Source organism: Chenopodium quinoa, unplaced genomic scaffold (assembly GCF_001683475.1).
Source record: "Chenopodium quinoa cultivar QQ74 unplaced genomic scaffold, ASM168347v1, whole genome shotgun sequence".
NCBI classification, from domain to species: Eukaryota; Viridiplantae; Streptophyta; class Magnoliopsida; order Caryophyllales; family Amaranthaceae; genus Chenopodium; species Chenopodium quinoa.
The window spans coordinates 1,335,549-1,360,119 of record NW_018745566.1 but is presented as its reverse complement, the minus strand read 5'-3'; the positions used below and the strand labels follow the sequence as shown (position 1 = coordinate 1,360,119).

The window sequence follows — 24,571 nt, the reverse complement described above, 5'->3', positions numbered from 1 at the left end:
AAAAATCAGATTTTGTTGAGAAAATATGAAGAAAAATAAGGAAAATTGTTGAAATTTAATGGAGTTTGATGATTTGGGGTGAGAAATTGAGGTAGAATGGGTTAGGGTTTGGAATGGAGTGAGGAGTAGAGATAGAAAGAGGGAAAAAATCAGTTTGAGGATGTAATTTTTCTCGAGCAAATGGCGGAGAATTAGAGCAAAATTCGCAGACCTGCAGGGCCGCGCCCGCGGGATGGCCTGTTCGCGCCTGCAGGTTTGGACGCCGCGCCCGCGGACCTGAAATCTCAAGTTTCCGATGTTCTGAACTGCTGCCTGTCGCGCCCGGGAGTCCGATATGCGCGCCCGCGGAGGTGACTCTCCGCGCCCGCAGGGGTATGTGCTGCGCCCGCGGGTTTCCTGTCCGCGCCCTCTCTCAGCCATTTCCTAGGCATCTCCACTTTTCTTGAAATTCTAAGGACCCTCTATTCACGCCCGCGGGCTTATGGGCCGCGCCCGCGGGATAGACTGTGCGCGCCCTCTCTTGTGTTTCTCCTGGCATCTGCACTTTTTATTCTTCCATTCTCCTTAACCTCTCCAAACCTCAACTTAGTAGACCAAATTCCCAAAGATCCAAGTACCTATAAGAAGAACAAAACACACACAATAAGAAACTAAAGAAAAATCATCCAAAATTAATCAAACACAAGAAACACAAAACCGAACGAGTTGAGAACTCGGGTTGCCTCCCGAGAAGAGCTTCTTTATAAGGTCATTAGCTTGACCATAACACATCATCATCAAATAAGCGGCTTAGGATCCGGTGGATCGAGCCTCATGCACTCAATCATGCCAACTTGATCATTGCAATGGTAGAGCTTCAAACGGTGGCCGTTAACCATGAACTTGTTCCCCTCCGCTTCTATCTCAAAAGACTCGTAAGGAGTAGTCCTCGAAATTGTGAAAGGCCTCGACCACTTGGATTTTAGTTTTCTGGGAAACAACCGAAGCCTAGTGTTGAACAACAACACCTTGTCTACAACCTTGAAGCTCTTATTCCTTATATGTCGGTCATGCCATCTCTTAGTCCTCTCCTTGTAGAGCCTCCAGTTCTCGTAAGCATCATACCGGAGCTCCTCAAGTTCATTGAGCTTAAGAAATCTTTTCTCACCCGCCAAGGACATGTCCATGTTAAGCTCTTTGATCGCCCACTAAGCCTTATATTCCAACTCAACCGGCAAATGGCAAGCCTTCCCATAGACCAACTGGTAGGGGGTCATGCCAATGGGGGTTTTGTATGCCGTCCTTAGAGCCCAAAGCGTGTCATCGAGCTTGAGAGACCAATCTTTTCTAGACTTGGTCACCATCCTCTCAAGAAGGTTTTTGATCTCTCTATTGGACACTTCCACTTGCCCTTGAGTTTGAGGGTGGTAAGGGAGACCAACCTTGTGATGAACCCTATATCTTTTGAGAAGAGATTTGAATTTTTTCTTGGCAAAATGAGAACCACCATCGCTGATTAGCACACTAGGAACCCCAAACCGTGGAAATATGACTTTTTTGAGAAGCTTGAGCACCACTTTATGGTCATTGGTGGGGGATGGTATAGCTTCAATCCACTTGGTCACATAGTCCACCGCCACCAAGATATAAAGATTTCCACAAGAAGAGACAAAAGGCCCCATGAAATTGACACCCCAAACATCGAATGGCTCTACCTCCAAAATGTTTTGTTGAGGCATTTCATCCCTTTTGGTTATGCCACCACTTCTTTTGCATTTGTCACACCGTGAAACGAATTTGTGGGCATCCTTGTGCATTGTTGGCCACTAAAGAAGAGATTGGGAGATCTTTGCCACAGTCTTTTCAACTCCTCCATGCCCTCCACATGGCAATGAGTGGCAATGTTCAAGAACTCCTTCTATCTCATGATCCGGAACACATTTCCGAAAGAGGCCATCTCCACATTGCTTAAATAAATAAGGGTCATTCCAAAAATACCTCCTCACTTCCTTGAAAAATCTCTTCTTTTGTTAAGAGGAGAATTCCGGGGGAATGACTCCACATTCTAGGTAGTTGGCTATATCCGTGTACCAAGGGCTAGATGTTGAAGCCATAACCATGAGGGTTTTAAATCCCACTTCTTCGTTGATAGGAACATCTTCCTTATTCTCAAAAGGAAGCTTAGAGAAGTGATCCGCTACATAGTTCTCCGCTCCTTTTTTATCCCTCATCTCAATATCAAAATCTTGTAGCGTAAGAACCCAACGGATAAGACGCGGTTTTGCTTCCTTTTTAGTCATGAGATAACAAACCGCTACGTGATCCGTGTACACGATCACTTTGGAACATATAAGGTAGGATCTAAACTTATCAATGGCAAAGACAACCTCTAGCATTTCCTTCTCCGTTGTGGTATAATTCCTTTGAGCTTCGTCGAGTGTTCTACTTGCATAATAGATGACACAAGATCTTCCTTCTTTCTTTTGTCCAAGTACGGCACCTACTGCAAGATCACTAGCATCGCACATTAGTTCAAAGGGTAAGCTCCAATCCGGAGCTTGCACAACAGGATAGGAGATGAGAGCTTCCTTGAGTTTTTGAAATGCCTCAAGGCAAGCCTCTTCAAAATTGAACACAACATCCTTTTTGAGTAACTCGGTTAAGGGCTTGGCGATTGATGAAATTTTTTTGATAAACCTCCGATAAAAACCGGCATGCCCTAGAAAAGCTCTCACTCCTGTAACGGAGGTAGGAGGGGGCAACTTAGCAATCACAAAAACCTAGCTGAGTAAACTTCAATGCCCTTTTTTGATACTTTATGGCCTAGGACAATACCTTCCTCGACCATAAAATGGCATTTTTCCTAATTCAACACTAAACTCGTCTCTTGACACCTTTTCAAAACTTTTTCAAGGTTAATAAGACATGTGTCAAAAGACGAGCCACCAACACTAAAATCATCCACAAAAACTTCAATCTCATTCTCAAGCATTTCAGAAAAAATAGAGGTCATGCATCGTTGGAAAGTTGAGGGAGCATTACATAACCCGAATGGCATTCTTCGGTATGCAAATGTCCCATATGGAAACGTAAAAGTAGTTTTCTCTTGATCACTTGGATGGATAGGAATTTGGAAAAAGCCGGAATATCCATCCAAGAAGCAAAAGAAAGCATGATGGGAGAGTCTCTCCAACATTTGGTCCATGAAGGGGAGAGGAAAATGATCTTTCTTAGTGATTTTGTTCAACTTCCTATTATTAATGAACATCCTCCACCCGGTCACTGTCCGGGTGGAGATTTCTACTCCTCCTTTTCCCTTGAAAATGGTCATTCCACCCTTTTTTGGGACCACGTGAACCGGGCTAACCCACTTGCTATCGGAGATAGCATAGATTATACCCGCTTCAAGCAATTTCAAAATTTCTTTCTTGACAACCTTTTGGAGGTTGGGGTTCAACCTCCTTTGAGGCTCAATGGAGGTGGATTGATCATCCTCAAGGTGAATACGATGCATGCATAAAGAAGGGCTAATACCCTTGATATCATCAATGCTATACCCTATCACATTTCTATATTTTCTTAAAATAACAATCAATTTTTCCAAATCAAGACCATCTAGGGAAGCATTGACAATAATAGGGTATTCCCCTTCATTTCCAATATAAGCATATTTCAAAGAAGGGGAAGGGGTTTGAGTTCTACCTTGGGAGGAGGCTTAGAACTTTCCTCCAATTTTTCCTCCTCAAGTTCTAGCTCATCATGCTTAGAATCATTCGCTTCCTCCTCTTTGGCTTCTTCAATGGCCGTGACAAACTCCTTTGCTTCTTGAGAGAAGTACTCTTCCTCACATGTGAGAGCTTCAACCATTGGGTCTTGAGGACTCATCACAACCCTTCCCAAACGATCTAGTTCTTCATTCACAACATCAACCCTATAGCACTTCTCAACCATGGGGGTCTTGAGTAGCTTAGAGAATTCAAAGACAATTTTTTCATCGGCTACCTCACATGTACTGGTATTGTTCTTGCAATTGATCACCGCCCCCAAGGTCTTAAGAGCTTCACGGCCCAAAATCAGGGGAGTATCCACATCCTCTTCCATGTCCATCACTACAAAATCACAAGGCACATAGATTTGCCCAACTTGAATGGGGACATCTTCAAGCTCACCACAAGGTAGCTTTACCGAACGGTCGGCCAATTGAATGGTTTTCCTTGTGGGGATCATCTCGATATTAAGCTTTTGAGCGATGGATAGAGGGATCAAACTAACACTTGCTCCAAGATTGGCTAAGGCTCCCCTAGATTCCATGTTCCCAATCTTAACCAGCAAGGTGAAGCTTCCCGGATCCTTTTGCTTCTTGGGCATTTTGTGTTGAACGAGTGCACTCACTTGATGAGGAAGAGTGATAAGCTCATCATTAAGCTTCCTCTTGTTGGTGAGAATGTCTTTCAAGAACTTAGAGTATGAAGGCATTTGTGTGACTACCTCAATGAAAGGGAGGTTTATAAGCAAGTTCTTCATCACACTTAGGAACTTTGCAAATTTGTCATTCAATTTTCTCTCCTCTAGCCGACCGGGAAAAGGAACCGGTCCATCAAGATTTCTAGCCTCACTAGAAGTTGAAGATGTCACCACATCTTTAAACTTCTTTTTCTCCATACTCTTCTCTTTCTCAACAACTTTGTCTTCTTCAACTTCCTTGTCTTCACTCACAACCTCTTCTTCTCCCTTCTTTTCTTCTCCATTCCACCCTTTGGGTCCCTCATAGGATGTGCCCGATCTCAATGTAATTGCCTTGCAAGAATTGGGTTTCACAATGTTGGAAGGGTTGGTTTGTGATTGCCCGGGTAGGGTAGAAGATGAGTTGAAGGGAACTCTCTCGGCTAATTAAGCTAGTTGTGAATCAACTATCTTGTTTTGAGCCTTGACTTCCTGCATTTGTTGATTCATGGCTTGAAGTTGTTGAAGAATTTGGGTTTGAGTAGAATCGGGTTGAGATGCTTGCTCTTGACTCCTTTGAGTCGATTGATTTTGGTTGTGGTATTGGTTTTTGTATGGAGGAGGGTTTTGGTATTGTGGGTTGGAATTGTATGGTTGTTGAGCTTGTTGGTTCCATTGTTGGGGTTGGTTTGCAAATCCGGGTGGTGGTTATCTCCAAGCTACTAAACCACCATTTCCCTTATATCCATCTTGCCTTGTATTGTATGCCGCTACATGCTCCGGGCTTAAACCTCCACAATAGGATGTGTCATGGTTTGTACCACCACAATTTTGACAAGAGAAAGAGTTGACTTGGGAGGAGCTTGCACCACTAGTGACATTGGTGTTCAACTTTGTGAGCCCCTTTGTCAAAAGCTCAATTTGATGTTGCAATTGATCAACCTTTTCCAACTCGTAATTTCCACCTTTCTTTGGTGCATTCCTCCTTCTACCTCCCCAAGAGTAGTTTTTGACTACCTCTTCAATTGTTGCTTCAACTTGATTTTGAGGGACTTTGATCAATTGTCCACCCGCCCCCGCATCCAGGTTAGCTCTAGACATCGGCTCCAAGCCATCATAGAAGACCCTCATGAGTAAGCTTTGATTGTATTCATGGTGAGGACATGCTTGCACCAACCCTTTAAACCTCTCCCAAGCTTCACTAAGGCTTTCATCCGCCTCTTGTTCAAAAGATGCAATCTTCCTCCTCATGTCGGCGGTTTTCTCTTCGGAGATGAACCTTTTCAAGAATGCTTGGACAATTTCCCTCCATGTTGTGAGAGAATTAGGCTTGACTTGCTTAAGCCACTTCTTTGCTCTCCCCGCAAGAGATTGTTGGAATAGATGCATCCGAATGTATTCTTGAGAAACTTGGTTAGTTTGTATCATGGCACAAAGTTCAAGAAATCTATTAAGATGCTCAATGGGGTCTTAACTTGGAGAACTCGAGAATTGCTCCGCTTGAACCATTCGAGTGCATTGAGGATGGATGGTGAAGTTAGTTTCCGTGACAGGTAGCAATATCCCTTTGGTGAGCTCATAATCCTCCGGATTACCGAACTCGCAAAACAAAATATCATTCTCTTGCCTCGCCATTTCCTCTCTTTGAGAGCTTGAAGACTAAGAATCACTCTCTTTGTCAAAAATAGCACCAAAACCTCGCCCCTCTTCTTGATAAAGTCTCCGAACTTGTCTCAAAGTGCGGTCGATTTCGGGGTCAATGTAGTGAGTAGGAGGTCCTTCAGATCTCCTTTGCATCTACCAGAGCTAAGAAAACGATTAAAAATGACTAGAAAGAGAGTAAGGAACAAAATAAAAAGGCAACAAATCTAATAATAACGCAAATTAAAAGTGCAAAACAAGCCGTTTCCCCAGCAACGGCGCTAAAATTTAGATCGGTGGACAATAGGTCGTTAGCTTACTATCCTAGATCAAAATTACAATTTATATCTCCTATCCTAACTCTATCAATTTTACTTTAGATAGTGGTAAGGTAGGGTCGATTCCCAAGGAAACGGGGGTTTAGCACAATTAATACGATACCTAGGATAAATTGCTAGTAACAAAAAGTGGTATTGGGATTTGAGTTTGAAGGATCCTAGGGGCAAATCATCTACTATTGAGTCTAGAAAAAAACTAAAAACAAAGGGGATAGATTAAACACTCTTAAATGCAAGTAAAAGGACTAGATTATTGAGATAACAATGGCAAAAGCACTTGGGAGAGGGGGTTCCAATCATGACCGACAAGATACTAATGAGAATCAATAAGGAAACATACCAAGAAGTTCAAACTCTACTCAAAGCAATTCATTCTCATGCAACTACTCAAAGCAAGTTGATGAAATCAATCAACCCTAAACTAGATCATTCTCATGCATCTAATCTAGGACTAAAACATTAGGGTTATAGGTGCACACAATAACTCCAAGCATAAGCACAAATCAGAAACTCAAGGTATTTTCCAATAAAAAATCAATAGAAACTTAAATAAACATGATTTTCACCCCCTTCCCTAGCTAAAAATCTAAGCTAGAGAAAGGAAAATAGCCATGACAACCAAGCTAAACAAGTATTCAATCCTAATACAACCTAGCATGATTCTAAGTAGAGGAGAAAATCAAAGAAACCAATAAATCTTGAATATTTATGAAGGAAAACTCAAGTAAGAACAATAAAACCAAGTAAATAAAAAACTAGAGAAACAAAAGTAAAAATTGATATAAAGTTGAAAGATTACCAAATCATCAAAGTAGTAGCAATAATCTGGAGGAAAGCTTGAATATTTGATAACAAAGATTGATTCTTGAAGGCTAATGTTTTATCTCTCTAAAAGACATGGATTTTCTCTCTCTACAAATGATTTGAAGCCAATGGAATAGTGAATAATGAAAAACTCAAGCTAAAGATTATTTATAGTCTTCTACCAAAATGAGGAAAAAGGGCAAGAGAGAGGGCTCTCCGAACAGGCTCCGCGCCCTCTCCAAGTTGGGTAGTATGTTCGCCAGACCCAGATTGCCGCGCCCGCGGGGCCAGTGCCTTGCCCGCGTCCCTTTGCTCCGCGCCCGCGGCTCTGTTGGGTTTCGTAGTGACCCACACTACGCGGAAAGAAACCAGCAAAGACACGCCCCCATAATAAATGCAATTAACAAGCAAAACATAATTAAACACAAGAAAGGATAAAAGATTATACCTTTGAATCGTGCTTCGCTCAACAATGAGCTCTTACTTGAACCCTGAAAATACGAGGTCTCCAACGAGATTGTACCCTCGAACCCGACCCGAGCGTCCTAAGTCTCGAAGGTTAGTCGAGACCCGGAAAAATAAAACTATGAGTTTTACGAATCAAGGGTTACTCAAATCAAGATTTGCCTTTTAATTCCACTTAAGGTTGTGTCTTTCCCAATACCCATGCCTTTGGTATTTATAGGGAAAGGCACCCTTGATTTCCAATCTCCCATCAATGTGGGAGAGTTGGTAAATTCAACAATTTATTTAATTCCAAATTAAATAAATAATTAAATCAATCACAATGCAACAAGTGTCAAGAGGAGAGAGAGAGTTAGGTGAGGACCATGAATAGGTGGGGGGACCATTGCCTTGCTCCCCAAGGCTTTTCCCAAGCCTTGGTCCCCACCCCTCACATAACCGGCATCAAGGGGCTGCTGGGCTGCTGCCAGCTAGCACGCCAGCTAGCACTGCCAACTAGCCCAGCCAGCCAGCACAAGGCAGCACGCATCAACCCAGCCAGCCATGCGCGCTGCATGCTGCTGTGCTGGGTGATGCCCATGCTGGTTGCCTAGCACTCCCTATCGCACGCACATGCATACGCCTACCTAGCATGCGTGCTGCTAGCGAGCCACGCACGCTGGGCATCGCCTCTCGTATAGTTACGCACAGCCAGGCCACCATGCAATAACACTCGCACACGTACACGCATAGGTGCGCTGAGCTTGGTGCGTGGCCTGCGATGGTGCCTACACACATGCACACACGCAAGGCTAGTGTTGCTTGCTAGCTCGCAGTGCTTGGTGCTGCCATGCGAAGGCAGGCACGCAAGCACAAAGCTCGGTGCTGCATTGCGAGGCTGCTAGGCGATGGTGCTCATGCATACGCACACACACATGTGCCTAGCACTGCGATGGTGCTATGCGTGGTGCTAGGGTGCTCCGATAGTGCCCACGCACATGCACACACACATGGGTGTCGTGCTTGGTGCAATAGGGCTGCGATGGTGTGAGGCATGCATGCACACGCCTATGCGCCAGTGCCCAGCACTGCGATGGTTGTGCTTGGTGCGTGTGGCCTGCCATGCGCGCCTAGGCATGGTGCTAGGGCTACGATGGCGCCTAAGCATAATGCTAGGGCTGCGATGGCGCCTAGGCTTGATGCTAGGGTTGCGATAGTGCCTAGGCACTCATGCCTCGCCTAGCATACCATGGTGTGCCTAGCACACACATGGTGCGCCTAGGCTTGCGATGAGCTAGCCTAGCCTAGCTACGGCTACACTCATACTTGTTGCTTGTGATTTTGCGACTCTCGGTCTCGACACCCTAGGCTCGATATCCGACGTGTGTATTCGTAAAACTTTGTCGACTCATTAAATCCTTCGGATTAATTCGTCGTCTCGGATCGGTTGTTTTATTGGGTTCGACCCGAAGGGTTCAAAAAATATTAAGTTGTAATATTAATTATACCTTAATATTACTGATCGGAAGCGGCCTCCACTTAGGCATTCCGATCACTGGACCTTACTGAAGAATAAGCTCTGTAATAATTCTGAACCCTCTTTCAGAAAAATACACTTGTTGGAAGGACACCATTCCTTTCAGGCTCGCCATCTCCACTTTCTCTTGTTGGCATTAGGGCCTCCCTGTCCGCGCCTGCGGCTATGCTTATCAGCGCGCCCTCTCCATTTTGGCATCTCCACTTCCTTGGCAAGCTCCCTTAGCATCTCTACTCGAGCTAGTAATCCATGATTCGCCCACGAGTGCGAGGAGCTATCAAAACACACGAAAAGGAGGTAAAAACTAAAAGAAAAGACGAAAGGGGAAGGGAAAACATGAGAAGGAGCCAAAATGACTTAAATCGAGATAAAAGGGGTGAAAAGTGGCATAAACGAGTGACAAATCCGGGGGAAATCTCCAATGAAAGAGGGTAAAATGGTGGCATAAATGCCATACATCAGCTATATCCATATTTAATTTAGCCAATATGCAAATTAATAATGGATTTGACAAATGGGAGTTGGAAAAATGAATTAACCATCTAATGAAATTTTTTTTCCAACTTTCATACTTGTGTATAAAAATAAGATTACATCTTCCAATATGAAGATTAATCAAAATTTTACTCACACGTATTTGAACTTCATGGATTTTAATCAACCAAAATGAAAAATCCAAACTTTGTTCAATATGAAATTTAGGGTTAGAGTTCCAATCATTTAAACTTTTAAAGATTAGAACTTTAACATACTTGGGAACTTAAAATTACACATTCACATCAAACATTCACACATTGATGCAATTTATTTGCATAATTGTGAAAAATCAAGTTTGTGTGAAAAATAGCATATCAACTCAAGCACTAATTAAAACTCCATAATTATGCTTAAGGATAATTAAAATAGCAGTAGATTAGGGATGCAATAATGCATTTAATCTAAACTTGTAATGCTTGCATTAATCAAGGCTTAAAAAGATTTAAAATTTTCGTTCAAAAACGAAAAAAACCCCAAAAACTTGGGTTTCTGGTTCGAATTTGGCTTCTGCACAGTTCTCAAAGAGGGTTGATTCTGTTTCAAAATGTCGATTCCACCCAAAAAACACTATTTTTGAGCCAAAATCTGGGTTCGACAGCCAAATCGATAAAAATACGAGTTATAAAATAAATTAAAACGAGCTTCTAATCTAATTAGAAAAGCAAAACCAGAATTTAAATCTCACTTTAAAACACCTTAATTAATCAATAATTGCAAAAATTAAAAGGAGCGTGGCTCCGATACCGCTGTAGGGTTTCGTAGTGACCCTCACTACGCGGAAATAAACGCGCCAAGACCCGCCCCCATAATAAATGCAATTAATAAGCAAAACATAATTAAAACATAATTAAGGATAAAAGATTATACCTTTGACGCGTGCTTCGCTCGACTATGAGATCTTACTTGAACCTCGAAAACACAAGGCCTCCGACGGGATCGTACCCTCGAACCCGACCCGAGCGTCCTAAGTCTCGAAGGTTAGTCGAGACCCGGACATATAAAACTATGAGTTTTACGAATCAAGGTTTACTCAAATCAAGAGTTGCCTTTTAATTCCACTCAAGGTTATCCCATTCCCAATACCTTAGCAAGGTATTTATAGGGAATTGGGTCCTTGATTTCCAATCTCCCACCAATATGGGAGAGTTGGTAAAATCAATAATTTATTTAATTCCATATTAAATAAATAATTAATTTAATCACATTCCGACAAGTGGCACAATCACATGTTAATGAGTGATGACCAAGGTTAGGGGGGGGACCATTTTCCTTGCCCCCCAAGGCCCTTGATTAGTCCCCACAACCATGCACAAACCGGCACAAGGCTGCTGGGCTGGCAGCCAGCTAGCGTGCCAGCTAGCAGTGCCAGCTAGCACTGCCCAGCTGCCTAGCATCCCCAGCCAGGCAGTGCGTGCTGGTGCTTGGTGATGCTTGGCGCTGGTGCTGTGTGCTAGTGCTGGGCGCTGGTACACGCAATGCTGGCACTGGCCCCCAGCACTCCCACGCAATCCCTCGCACACACTAGCAGCCCTCGCACACGCTCTACGCATAGCCACTCGCACCCCACGCACAGCCAGCCCAGCAGCGTGCTTAAGCATGCAAGGCCCTAGCATGCGTGCTGGGCGATAGTGCACATGCACACGCACGCACGCAAGCCCTTGGCATTGCGATGGTGCTGTGCGTGGTGCTAGGTCTGCGATGGTGCCTGGGCACTCGCACACGCCCAGCGTGCTGTGATGCGAGGCAAGCACCCATGCTAGTACTTAGTGCTAGCGATGGTGTTGCAATGCTAGGCATGCATGCACGCAAGCAGCTAGAGCCAGCGATGGTGCGCCTAGCACACCTAGTGTGCTTAGGCTTGCACCTAGCCATGCTAGGTGCATGCTAGCTCGAACTAGCCTAGCATCCACATGGTTAGACCATTGTGATGCTACGGCTCCGCTTGTACTTGTTGCTTGTGATTTTGCGACTCTCGGTCTCGACGCCCTAGGCTCGATATCCGACGTGTGTATTCGTAAAACTTTGTCGACTCATTAAATCCTTCGGATTAATTCGTCATCTCGGATCGGTTGTTTTATTGGGTTTGACCCGAAGGGTTCAGTTAAGATTAAGTTGTAATATTAATTATACCTTAATATTACTGATCGAAAGCGGCCTCCACCTAGGCATTCCGATCAGTTGACCTTACTGAAGAATTAGCTCTGTAATAATTCTGAACCCTTTATCAGAATAATGCACTTGTTGGAAGGACACTATTCCTTTCTCATGGCTGATGTGAATCGATTTGATCACTATGTAGTGCGGGGTGGTCGTTCTCCAACTCCTTCGCCCTCTCCTTATTCAGCCAAGAATATGAGCAAAACCGCTGAGTCTCCCAGTGAGCAAGCTTTTCAAGACTACCAGCCCCTTTATGTAGTTGAGCCCGTGGAGGAAGGGAAATCTGACTTCTCTATGGAAGAAAGGTGCCATGGTCCCAAGAATTGCACCTTAGACTCCAACTGGCGTAAGAACACTAAAAGGTTGGATCTTGCGGCAGTGGGTTAGGAGTTTTATCGGTTTGGGCTAGGCTACAAGCTGGTTCTTCCTACTGAGGGCTCAAAACTTTCTGCTCCTCCTGTTAGGCACATTGCTGTTTTCGCCTCCCAGCTGGATTTAGGCCTACGCTTTCCCTTGGACCCAACTCTAGATAAGGTTTTTTGCACTTTCAATCTCTCAATCGCCCTATTGCACCCTGCTTCCCTACACACTTTGATTTGTTTGCTATGGTTTTTGCACTTTCGGCGCTACCCAGAATCGCTGAACTTGTTCAGGTCCTTGATGAGCCTGAAGAGAACATCTTCTGGCTCCTCTATGTCTGGTTAGTATTATGTGGCCCCTAAGGAATGTAGAGTATTGTCCTACCCTAAGCTTGGTCGCTTCAAGGATTGGACTGGGAAATTCTTTTGGGTTTCTATTCCCTCTTCTTTTATAGTGCCGCGCAACTTTAGGTTCATTTGTACTAACATGGGTGGGGTTACTTTTGCTCCCTTTGAGGCTGCCCAGGAGACGCAGGCTTTTGATGCGCTGTAGGGAGCGGGTATCGGCGATTCTAAGTATCCTAAGATTTGGTTGCCCAAATTTCTTTATATTGTAGGCAACGCGTATCTTTCTACCATGCGCTTGTGCTCTACTTATGAGCCTGGTATGTCCTTTTATTTTTACTTCATAGTACTTCCATTTCATCTTGTTTCTATCTGCCCTTGTCTTATATTATTCTTTGTTGTTGCTTACTCGCTATTTCAGGTTATGATAAGTTGGATAGGCAGATCCTCGGCATTCAAGATAATTGGAAGGATCCTATTACTTCCACCCTTGACAACCCTCCAAAGATTTTTGATACTCTTGTGGTTCATGCTAGTGCCTTAAAGGGTGAAGTTCGTTTGGCCCCTGCTGAATTGAGGTCTATTTTTGGTACTGTGATCCCTATAGATCTTGCTGGGCCTAGCAGAGTTGATGCTAAACCTTCCTCTTCTATTATGGGGAGTCGATGATAACCACAGAACAGGCCGAGGGAAGTTACTTTGGGACCTGAGGTGTTACTGGTGCAGAGAACTTGCTCTTCTATACAGGACCCTGCTACGGCTTCTGGCCAGGTGGCACCTCAGTCCTCCCAAGTAAACCAACCAGAGAAACAAGCTTTTGATGATCTAAAAAATGATAATGTCGACGATTTTGCTGACAGTGTTCTCAACTTTCCCCCTTACATGGAGGTTAAGACTAACTTTGCGGTGGGTCAGATCCCACACTTCTGCTGAGCAGTTTCTGCTCTCTACTACCAGTATTGGTACTTCCATTGGTGCTAAGGAACCTGTTGTTCCTGCTGTTGTAACATCAAACTTTGAGCTTCCTGATGATGATATCAAGGAGCTTCCCAAAATCACTCCTCGCTCTCTCGGGCTTCCAGGCCGTTAACGAAGTGCCAGTAGGGGTGGTCACTCTCAGTCTTCGGGGATGCAGCAGCGGGCTCCCCAGTTTATTGACTTAGAGGATGATCCCTTAGTTTTTTCTTCTGTTGGCAAAGAGCATCATGTTGCTAAAAGGGCTTGCACCTCATCAACGATGGATCCCCTTGCATCTCACTCTGCTAATACTGGGCTTCTTGGTGAGAATGTTGCGAAGAAAATCGACACCCATAACTCAAGCAAGCTCAACCGCTTTGTTCACCACTTCTTGAGTGATGCTTTTGAGAGTCCACTCTTAGCAACTTCTATGTTCGTTGGTGGCACTTTTCACCCTACTAGGCCTATAGAGTTTGAGGAGATGCCTATTGATGCTGTTTTTTGTCCTGCTTTGTGCCCAGCTAGGGCTGAGAATGCTTCATTTCGACCCCTAATGAATGTATGGGCTGACGAGTCTCTCTTTGTGGACAACTCGCAGCAGGGTGGTAATCTAGGATAAGGCCTTACTCAGGGTATTCGTCTTCCTGCAAACTCTACCAGTAGCTCAGTCAGCCTTCCTGCTACCAATGCATCTCACGATCTTTAGAAAGTAAATTTACTCCTCTTTTGTTATTTTTTTTTGCTTTTAAGTTTCATTGTTTCCTTTATCACTTGCTTTGCCTTTTTTCCCTAACTTGTTTTTTTCTACTTTTTACCATTTTGCAGCTCGCCAAGTATGTTGGGGACTTGGCTAATGCTCTACTTTTAGTGGAGAAGGAGTACCAGAATCAGAATGCTGCTCTTGCTGAGAAGGATAAGGAGATTCAGCGGGTTGGGTCTGAAAGGGACGCGCTTGCTGGTGAGGTAGCCCCCCTAAAGGAGAGAGCGGACGCCCTTCTACTTCAGCAGGAAGAGCTCCAACCCCTCAAGGCTAAGCTAGCAGACTGTGAAAGGGAGCTGGGGTTTGCTCAAGTTAAGGTGCAGTCATTAGAATCCGAAGTGGCTCGATTACAGGCTGGGCGAGAGGTGAGCTTGCTGTGGCTAAGAAAGAAGCGCTAAAAATCTTTTTTGCTTTCTCCGACTTTTGCTAGGCTGCTTACTGATCGCCGTGATGGGGGCTGCAAAACGGCAGCCCGCTGTGTGAGAGCTTATATGGGGAAGGTGAAGAACAGCAGGCTCGTTTTAAGGCCTTTTGGGCTAAGGTATACCTTGCTGGGAACGCTGATCGCCATAACTTTCCCGCTGACCATCCTCGCGTTGTCAACTGCAAGGTTCCCAACCATGATGTACTTTACTTAGAGGTGCTCTTCTGCCCTTATGTTGCTCCCGCCATTGGAGTGGAGACTTTTGCTAATGAGCAATAAAGGTTTTAGCGGCTGTCTCCCCTATCCTCCAGTGGTTCTTCAGAGTTCCCCTCACCTAGATCTGTAGTTACTAGGTAGTTCTTGTTTCTGTCTTTGGGGTGTATAGCCGCCAATGATTATGTTATCTGTGTGTTTGTACTTAACACTTTTTTTTATTTCTTTCTTGCTAGGTTGGTCCACTTATCTTAGTTTCCTTGTTTCTTCAACTTTTGACTAAATGTTTCCTCACCTTGGTGGTGAGAGTTCAGTCTGTGAATGTTTTAACTTTTGGATGAATGTTTCTTCACCCAGGTGGGTGGAGGTTCAGCTTAACCATATGTACTTTTTTTTGTAACTTTTGTTATTACCTTGTTTATTGCTTGCTTCCTCTTGCCTGTTTTTTCCTGTAGGGAATAGTTGAGTTGTGGTACAGTAGTACTTAGACCCTGACTCAGCATGCCCCTTCCCTTTCCAAGTGAAACCACTTAGTGTGGGTTTCTACACTGGCAAGAAAATGTGTACTCTTCTTTAGTGCTTCTCATCATGTTTTCTATGCTTGTCCACTGAGTTTTCTATTTCTACGCCTTTGCTTTATTTCTGCTTGCGCATTCTTTTCAGGTGTGGTCTTGCATATTCTGTTGCGTTTAACCTCTTTGCCCTTACTTAGTTGTATGGGGCTTTATTGCTGAGCTTTTAGCTTTGCTTGGTGTTGCGAGTGTTTTGTCTATCATTTGCTGAGGACATCTTTGACTTTGTCACTCACTTAGCTAGGTGAGGACTTTGATTTATGCTACTGATCATTCATGACGAGAACTTGTATTTGTGGCATTTACTTAGTTACGTAAGGACTTATGGGTATGCCATTCATCCTGTTTGGCGATGGCTTTTTTGCCTAGGCTTCTCACTTAGTTTATGTGAGAGCTTACCAATGTGCTATCCCCTCTACTCCCCACGAAAAACGAGCTGGGTGGGACCAAGAAAGCTTTGGTGTTGCCCACTCAATTCCTTTTCATCATTCATTCACTCCTGCCATCTCAAGTTAAACGTCTAGGCAGCCCCCTCAGGCGTCCCTGAGGTGGTGCCCTGTTTTACTTTGAGTTGGTAGGTTGAATTAGGCAGTGGTGACGTTTGCTTTAGTGTAACTAACATAATTCTAGGTGACCTTTCAAGATCAAACCTTTTTTATGGTGCGTCTTGCCACATCTTGCCATGGTATTTTTGGCATAGCCATGGTGACTTTAAGTTTATTCTATCATCCCTGCATGTTAGCGCATGGTGCTAAAGCATAATGTAATATATAAACACGTATAGACGAGTTCTTGTAGGATACTCCTCATGTAGAGGCTCGAATTTCATTGAATTTAAATGGCTTGAATTGCCTTGATTAACATTGCATAATTTAAACAAAATTTCTCTATGCTTTTACTTGATCACACAACTTTAAACAAAATATTTTTTTAACACATCTGCATTAAAATTGTTCCTTAAACTTTAACCTTCTTGTTCCTGGATGAGGATAGGGACCACCCAGTTTACTGACAGCTTTCCATGCTGATTTCCTCTTCCCACTGCTGCAATTCTTATGAGAACCAATTATCCAAGAAGCAACTCTCGATGTTTGACTCTCTTGTTGAAAGCCTTCGAGATTCTGGTCTTATGGGTAGCCAGTCTGAGAGCTTCTTTCAGTCGCATCTCTGGAAGGAAGTCTAGCTCCTTTAGAAGGAGCTTCTCATTTCCTTGCTGATCATAGTGCTGAATTCACAGGCTAGAAATTTTCACTTCTACTAGAAGAACAGCATCTGCTCCATAAGCTAAAGCAAATGGGCTCTTTCCAGGGGCTTCCTTTTTTGTTGTCCGGTTCGCCCATAATACCTCCTGATTCGGGGATTTTGCTCCCACCAATCGGAATGCGCCACGTGGGCCAATCAGGTCCTGTCAAGTGTCCTCCAGTTGGACCTCTCAGGGCTTGCCACGTGGCACACGCTTATTCGTCCACCCTAGACTTATTATGTCATGACACGTGGCATACTCCATGCCTAATGGAGAAGCCGGCCACCTAGGCCCAACTTCCGAGGGAAGCCCAATCAGTCCAAGGTTAACCTAAACTTAGATTGGCACGTTTCCCAAGGTTATAAATACCTCCCTTAATCCTTATTAAGGGAGATGACGCAGATTACACACATTAAACACACACCTAGAGAGACCCAATCACTTTAATTTCCGCATTAATTACTCCTTAATCAAGTACTAACTTGACCGTCGGAGGCGGATCTCCAATCATCCGGAGCATCCGTTTGTTTTGCAGGTACAGGCGTCCGGTTCCAGTCTCGGAATTGTAACTCTCCCGCAGGACATCAGAAAACCCCGAAACATCTTGGCGCCGTCTGTGGGGAGAGTACTTCTGAGATGGCATCCACGTTTGTACCGGCTCCTGAAGAGAGACGTCCCCTGGACGATCCTCTAGTTCAGTCGGACCACGATACTGAGAATGAATTTGAAGTTGAAGCTCACACAACTTCAGACGGGACCCTAAGGGCCCGACGTACCCGTCATACCGAAAGGAGGGAACGGGAACATCTTCAAACTGGAAACGAGCCAGCAGGCGCACCGCCTGTTCGGCAGCAGCCGACTGATGGGTCTGTTCCCATCACAAGGAACGAACTCATGACCTTCATGAGGGACTTCAAGGGAGAAATTCAAGAGTTGATCAACAAGAAGCCGCCTGCTCTGGACAAGGAGCTGTCGGCTAAGAAACCCTCCACTTCACGGAAGAGGAAGCTAGTTCAAGGGCGAGAGGCGACCCCTCATCCTAAATCTAGGAAGTGGGAGCCACCTGCCCTTGATTTCACAAAATATCGTTTTCCTACTCCAGGAAATAGGAAACCTTTTCGTCATATTCAGGCGGACGGGTCGAGGAAAACATACACAGACGCTCGGCTACTGCTAGAGCAGAAGAAGAGTGACCGATTGTCAGAGTCGGCCTCTACTTCAAACTTCCAAGACACTCTGCGAAATACCTCGATGAGGCTTACTCAGTCGTATCATGAGAGTCAGTCAGGCGGCACCTCCCGTCAGTCAGGCTTTCATAGCGACCAGGCGGTACCAAACTTACCGTTTGTACCGCAACAACAGTATTTTTTACAGCCACCTCCGTTTGGTGGACATGCAGCAAAAAATGTCCAACCTATGGACTGGCAGCTACGGTTGCTTATACTTGGTGAACAGCCATCGGCCTTCTTCAAGGAAATTACTGAAGCCGCTCAGCCGGCCAAAGTGAAAAATGTATTAGTAGGCGCCTATGACGGCACTACTAACCTAGAAGACCATCTGATGGCATTCACCAACCTGATGTACCTTCAAGGGTTGGGTGATCCCACTTGGTGCAAGTGTTTCCCAGCGACTCTCAAAGGAATCGCACAACAATGGTTCGGCAACCTGCCGACTGGTTGTGTAAATAACTTCAAGACGCTTGCTTACTTATTCACCTCCAACTTCGCCATGAACATCCCTGCGAAGAAGACGACCCTTGATTTAGGAACAATTCAGCAGGGCGAGAAGGAGGGGCTTCGTTCTTACATTAGGCGGTTTAACCTGATGAGAATACATATTCAAGGGTTACCGGATGAAGTAGCCTATACTGACTTTTTCAGAGGTCTCAAAGACGGGTCAACCTTCAAATTTGATTTGGTCCGAAAGAGGGTGGCGACTCTTCAAGAGGCCTTGATTGAAGCGGAAGCCTATATACAGGCGACTGATCTTTGTAGTACGGTAAAACTATCAGACGGGAAAAGGTCCGACAAAAGAGAAAGACGACAGAAGCAGTCGTCAAACAAAGACGAGAAGAGAAAAGAGGTTTGGGCAACTGATTCCTCTAAACAGCCGTCCCATAAGAAGAAAAAAGAATTCAAACCATACTCCCAAAATATGTGTTTAACAAGGATAGCCAATTTATCCTAAAAGAAATCAAGGGACGGATCTCAATTGAGAAGCCGGTCCCCATGAAGGGTTCTGCAAACAATCGGAACCAAGAAAAATTCTGTGATTATCATGAAGATGTTGGTCATCAAACCAATGACTGCATCAGTCTCATGCGGTATCTGGACCGCCTGGCTGAGAAAGGTGATCTTGACACTTATGTCAAGAAATCTACGGGGAACACTTCCTCGAAAAAGCAGTCGACCAAAAAGAATCAACAGGCCGACAGCTCCGATACAGATGATGTAGTCGTCTACACCATTACAGGCGGCTTCTCAGGAGGCGGCCCCACTATTAGGGGCAACAAAGACAATATCAGACGGTTAGATGTAAATTCCGTTCACCAAGAACGACCCTCCAAATATTCATTTCCTGATATTGTCATCACTGAAGAAGATCTAGGAGGGGTAAGAGGGCCGCATGACGACCCTATCGTTATTGAATGTAAAGTGACCAACCAGAGAGTTGGCCGAATCCTCATAGATACCGGAAGCTCCTCAGATCTCATCAGTAGCAAATGTCTCTCGAAACTAAAATATTAGACTGATTGCATACATCCGGCATCCCACCCTTTAGTAGGGTTTGGAGGAGGAGTCGTCCACCCAGTGGGACGAGTGGATTTACCCATCCGCCTGGGCGAAAAAGGGGAAGGACGACACATGGTAGTCCGGTTCCTGGTAGTAGAAGAACTCTCGGCCTACAACATGATTCTGGGACGACCAACCCTGAATAATTCCAAGGCTGTTATAATCCCATCTCTTATGTTGCTCAAGTTTGAGAGGGATAATGGAACAGTCGGGTCCCTAAGGGGAGATCAGAGGATGGCCCGAGAGTGTTATCTCTCGGATGTCAAGCCCACTGTTATGGCCACTAGGTCGAGTGGTAGAAAAATAGACCTTGACAATGTCAAGGAGAGTGCACCTGTTCAAGAAGCAGGCGACAAGAAGAGAAAGGCATCCCAGACAGGGGCCGCAAGAAAAAGACAGAAAATAGCAATCATTGGCAGAGGAGCGGTCGGATGAATTCCGCCCTCAGCCAGCTGGTGAGCATACGGACCTGATCTTAGATGACTCGCGTCCTGACAGAACAATCAAGGTTGGGACAACTGCTCTAAGGGACCTGGGTGACGACTTTCACAAACTATTGAAAGAATACAAGGACATCTTTGCATTCGAAGTCCATGAAATGCCAGGCATTAGTCCTGATCTGGCGGTACATAAACTGGCCGTGGATCACCGGTACGGCAGAAGAAGCGGAACCATGGCGAAGAAAGAAGTCAGGCGGCAGCCGCCGAAGTTAAAAAATTACTTGATGCAGGGTTCATTCGGCAATGTTACTTCCCAGACTGGGTTGCAAATGTGGTGCTTGTTAAAAAGCCGAATGGCACCTGGCAAATGTGTGTAGACTACACAGACTTAAACAAGGCGTGCCCCTAAGACAGTTACCCTCTGCCTAAAATTGATAACCTGGTCGACTCAACAGCCGGCCATGCTTTGATGAGCTTTATGGACGCCTACTCTGGTTTCCATCAAATTCCTTTATTGAAGAAAGATCAGGAGAAGACGGCCTTCATCACTGATCAGGGGTTATAATGTTACACGGTCATGTCGTTTGGTCTTAAGAATGCCCCGACCACTTTCCTGCGAATGATAAACACTGTGTTCTTGGATCAGATTGGGAGAAATGTCGAGGCATATATTGATGATATGATTGTCAAGTCCAAACTTCAGAAAGATCATCTGTCGGACCTCTGAGAAACTTTCGCCACACTCAGGCGGCACCATGTCATGCTCAATCCCAAGAAACGTGTCTTTGGAGTTGAGTCTGGGAAATTTCTCGGATTCCTTATCAATCAGAGAGGAATAGAGGCGAACCCTGAGAAGGTGCAGGCGGTCATCGACATGCAGTCGCCTCGTACCATCCGAGAGGTTCAGAAGTTAAAAGGTTGTCTGGCGGCCTTGGGAAGATTTCTAAGCCGATCAGGCGACAAATCCCTATACTTTTTCCAGGAAATTAAGAAAAAGTCAAGGTTTGAATGGGGGCCGGATGCTGAGGCGGCCTTCCAGAAATTGAAAGTTCACTTGCATTCCTTGCCGAGGCTGGTCAGCCCTTTGCCCAAAGAAGTACTCTACATGTACCTGACCGTCTCTGATCATGCGTTAAGCGCTGTTCTCCTTGCTGAAAGAGACGGCTGTCAACTCCCGGTCTACTTTGTCAGTCATGTACTGAAAAATGCCGAGTTGAGGTATCCCTTAGTGGAGAAATTTGGTCTTGCACTCTTCATGGCTGTTAAAAAATTGAAGCCCTACTTTTTGGCACATGCAGTCGTCGTGTATACAGACCAACCTATCAAGCGGCCACTGACCATCATGGAGTCGTCAGGCCGAATGATCAAATGGGCCATAGAAATACAGAGCCTCAAAGTTACCTTTGAGCCTAGAAAAGCAGTGAAGGGGCAAGCCTTTGCTGACTTTATTGTTGAGATGACTCGTCCTCCTAACTCTGAAGTTCCAGACCAAGTCTGGAAGGTATATGTGGATGGAAGCTCTACTTCAAATGGTTGTGGAGCAGGCGTCATATGTCAGTCGCCAGAGGGCGACAGGTACGAGTATGCTCTACGCTTCAGCTTTCAGGCCTCAAACAATGAGGCAGAATATGAAGCTTTACTAGCCGGAATCCGCATGTGCAAGGCGGCAGGGGCAAGAAAAATAGACGCCTGTTCCGATTCACAATTGATAGTGAGTCAGTACAATGGCGAATACGAAGCAACCCATCCGGCTATGATCAAGTATTTACAGGCGGTCCGATAAGCAGTCGGCTCCCTTGAAGATTTTCATCTGACTCAAGTGCCGAGATCAGAAAACAACCAGGCGGATGCCCTTTCAAAGTTAGCATCATCCGCCTCTTGTGATACTCCTCGAACTTTTTTTTTGGGAAGTGATGGAGAAGAGAAGCATCGAGGAAGACCCTATTGGAATCCTAGACAGAAGCTCAACCTGGATGGATCCAATCAGGGCATATCTGACAAATGGTATCCTGCCAGATGATCATCACCAGGCGGCAGCGTTGAAAAAACGAGCAGCCAGTTTTGAAATGATAAAGGGAGAACTTCACAAAAGGGGGTACCTTCAACCCTTCTTAAAGTGTGTTACTCCAGAAAAGGGGCGAGAGATACTAGACGATCTTCACTCAGGTTACTGTGCTTCCCATATAGGCGGTAGGACGCTTGCTCAACGGGCAAGGCGGCAGAGCTACTTTTGGCCTACTTTAGAAGCAGATGCGATGGAGATGGTGAAAAAATGTGACAAGTGCCAAAGGTTTGGCAAACTAATTCACCGTCCGGCTACTGACCTCACTACCATTCATAGCCCACTACCGTTTGCTAAGTGGGGCATGGATATTCTGGGTCCATATACGCCTGCTACAGGCGGAAGGAGGTACATACTTGTTGCCGTCGACTACTTCACTAAATGGGTAGAGGCGGAGGATGTAAAGGGAATCAAGACGAAGGATGTAATTTCATTCATTTGGAAAAATGTCATCACTCGGTTCGGGGTTCCCATGTCTATGTTTTTTGATAATGGTCCCCAATTTGAGACGCCTGTTCTCAAAAGCTGGTTGGGTAACCAAGGAATTGCACACTACTTTGCATCTGTTGGTCGTCCACAAGTAAACGGCCAGGTAGAAGCCTTTAATAAAATCATCTCAGACGGTCTCAAGAAAAAGATTGAACGAACAGGCGGCCTATGGGCGGATGAATTACCACATGTTCTCTGGGCCATTAGGACGACTAAAAAAGGGGCGACTGGAGAAACTCCATTCCTCCTAACTTATGGTGCGGAAGCTGTTCTTCCAATAGAACACTACGAGCCGACTCTTCGAGTAATGCTATATGACGAAGAGGCAAACTGGGAAGCCATGCGCTTGGCATTAGACTCACTTCCTGAAAGGAGGGGAAATGCTGTTTTGCGCCATGAAATTTACCGCTTGAGAATGACTAGATCATACAACAAAAAAGTACACAGGCGTCCACTCAAAGTGGGGGACTTTGTACTTAGAAAAATGGAAGCAGTTGGAAGGGCTAATGAGTCTGGCAAACTAACTCCCAACTGGGAAGGACCCAACCAAATCTGTGAAGAGGTCAGGGACGGTACCTACCGTCTGGAAACACCAGACGGCCAACCGTTGCCTCGAACTTGGAATGTAGATAATCTTAAAAAATATTTCTTTTGAATGATGTAAATAGTCAAGGGCTACTTAATAAAAGTTTGCATACTTATTACTCAATTTTGTACTAAGAGGGGCACGCCTACTAACAAACAGTCGGCTACTCTCCATACTCGGTTTTCATTTTTACTTAAGAGGGGCATGCAAACTGACAAACAATCGGCTACTCTCCATGTTTAATTTTTATTGTTACTTAAGAGGGGCACGCCGCTTGTTTCACTCAACCAGCTACTCTCCCATAATACAGTTCACCAAGAACTATCAAAGGCTCATGGCTAAAATGATCAGACCAGGCGCCAAGCCAACTGATCAAAATATAAAAATTCAATTCGACCTGTCCCAACGTCATAGCAGGCGTCCGACGGCATCCATCCGGATGAAATTCGTCGCAGAGAGCAGCTCCCTTTTTGGGTGGAAAATTGTTCTATAAAATCATTACACGACACCTATACGATTGTCTAACAAAGACAACCACGTAGCCGTTTCCCGGACAAGGATATCTCTCACTTAACTGACTAATCACGTCAAGCAAGTGTTCGCAGTAACCATCCGGGTCAACCGACCGACTGAACTACTTGGGATAAGAACAGTTGGTATTTTATGAGTTAATAGCCAACAAAAATTGGCGAATAAAAAGGAACAACCGGTACCCACTGCTTGATACCTCTACTACTCAATTACTTGGCGACTAGGTAACAATCATGTTTACTTGGTCACTCCTTAAAAATTTAGTATGAAACTAAAAAGGTGTTCATACAGCACCTGTTCACACTAGATTAAATATGACGGGGAACAGTCGGCCTAGACGGCCTAAAGTCTCTAGCCTAAAAACATGACAAGTAGGAAACCACTTTCCTACTTGGTTAATTTTACAAATGACAGAACCGCCTGCCTAAAGGGGATCCAGTCTTTAAAATGGTTCGAATACCGATTGGATAAATGGCCGACTGATCGTCTAGCCTGGAAACAGACAACCAATCGTCCAGGGGCATAGGCGGCGTGACTAACTATCCGTACCTGTCTGCAACTATCGGCCATGTAAAACAGTCGGTATAGTGTACAATTGGATATCAGAATATTCAATATTTAAAAAAATATGAAGCAAAACAAAAATAATCATTAAAAGGAAGCCGGTCATTAAAGACCGGCAAAATATTCAGAGCCCCGGCCCCCTGGCCGGGTAAATACAAACAAACGGCACGCAGGCCGGGGAAAGAAGACATAAAGCTTATGAAGGGGGCAGATCTTCAATATTAGCAGTTGCCGCCTGGTCAGTACTCTTTTTGCTAGACTTGGCTTCAGCTGCATCCTTCTTTGATGCATTACCCCCAAGCGGCACAAGCGCCACTACCGGCTGCTCCTCCTCCTCCAACGCCTCATCCTCAG

The 24,571-nt window shown here is 44.9% G+C and overlaps 1 protein-coding gene across 1 annotated transcript; it reads right to left on the bottom strand.

The window, feature by feature from the left end:
* Positions 1 to 776: 776 nt before the first annotated feature.
* LOC110716224 lies at positions 777 to 1,166 on the bottom strand. Its single transcript, XM_021894842.1, has one exon. The coding sequence runs from the start codon at positions 1,164 to 1,166 to the stop codon at positions 777 to 779; it is 390 nt and encodes a 129-aa protein (XP_021750534.1).
* Positions 1,167 to 24,571: the final 23,405 nt, after the last annotated feature.

Coding starts and splice junctions, on each gene's coding strand:
- LOC110716224 (XM_021894842.1), bottom strand. CDS start 1,166: ATGGACATGTCCTTGGCGGGTGAGAAAAGATTTCTTAAGCTCAATGAA.